Source organism: Frankliniella occidentalis, unplaced genomic scaffold, assembly GCF_000697945.3.
Source record: "Frankliniella occidentalis isolate FOCC.00 unplaced genomic scaffold, Focc_3.1 Scaffold92, whole genome shotgun sequence".
Lineage (NCBI taxonomy): Eukaryota > Metazoa > Arthropoda > Insecta > Thysanoptera > Thripidae > Frankliniella > Frankliniella occidentalis.
Window position 1 is genome coordinate 702,943 of NW_026267221.1, and position 1,099 is coordinate 704,041.

The 1,099-nt window shown below is 64.0% G+C and overlaps 1 protein-coding gene across 1 annotated transcript in view; it reads left to right on the top strand.

Annotated features, from left to right (window-relative positions):
* The first annotated feature begins 185 nt into the window (after window positions 1–185).
* The window catches only part of LOC113215402 (dual 3',5'-cyclic-AMP and -GMP phosphodiesterase 11), a 15,188-nt gene continuing 14,274 nt past the window's right edge, over window positions 186–1,099 (top strand). Inside the window, exon 1 of the mRNA XM_052269429.1 lies at window positions 186–815. Within this exon, the coding sequence (XP_052125389.1) occupies window positions 201–815 (615 nt within the window). The 5' untranslated portion in view covers window positions 186–200. The remainder of the gene's footprint in view (window positions 816–1,099) is intronic.

A 1,099-nucleotide genomic window follows, 5' to 3' on the forward strand; every position in this document is an offset into this window, starting at 1 on the left:
GACCCAAGTTACTTCAGACGAGTTCAGTTATATCAGCAACGTCATCATAAAGCTGAGACGAACATCCCCATTCATTGGAAATGTTTTGATTCAATGTTGACCCAAGGTGGCCATACACAGCCATTATTTTGACAATTTGCTCAACGCCCTCCAAAACTTCTTTAGCAGATTACTGTATCATCATTTCCATTATCATACTAATGAGGCGGCTGAAGGCAGCAGCAGGCCGGCGGCCGGCCGATCCTGCCAATGGGCTGGGGTCAAGCCCGGTCGGGCCGGCCGGCCGGCGCCAGCCTGCCCCACTGACCTCCACTCGACTTTACCCCTCCGCTGTTCCCCTCTGTCCCCGCAGGAAGGCGACGCGACAGGTGGTTGACTCATGGCTGGTGTCGCACGCTACTCCCGGCTCCGGCCAGTCCAGCTCGGACCTGCTGCTGGGGTCCCCCACGGGGCCGGCGCCCGGCGCGCAGGTCGCGGGTGGTGGCGGCGGCGGCGGCATGGCCCCGGGTGGCTGCTCGGGCTCGGCGGCGGCGATGCCGGCCGGCGCGGCCGCCTCCCGCAGCGGCTCCGGCGCCACCACGCCCGTGCGCAAGATCTCGGCGCACGAGTTCGAGCGCGGCGGCCTGCTCAAGCCCATCGTCAACACGATTGACGGCACGCCCACCTTCCTGTCCGTGGGCCCCGCGCACGGCGCCGAGGGCGGCGAGTGCGGCGCGGCGCCGGGCACCCCGCTCCTGTCCAGCCACGGCCGGACGCAGCGCCTGTCGAGGAACGAGCTCCGGCACCTGGACGAGAAGGAGCTCATCTTCGAACTGGTGAGTCACACGCCAACACATTTCAGGTGCCGTTTTCTCCGGCGGATGCAGTACGTAGTTAGGCAGACCCACCACAGCACGCTCTCGGAGCTGTGGGTGCGGAGACGCGTTGTGATCCGCGACGTGCGTGCGTTGAGCGGGTTTCCTTCCCGTTTGAAGCCATAGGGCTACATAGACGGTGCACGAGAACACCTAAGGGATCGTCCAGAGAGTACGTCCGTTTTTCACGATTCATTCGGCAAAGCACGGAAGCTCGGCGCCTGCGAGACTTGGGGTAGACTACC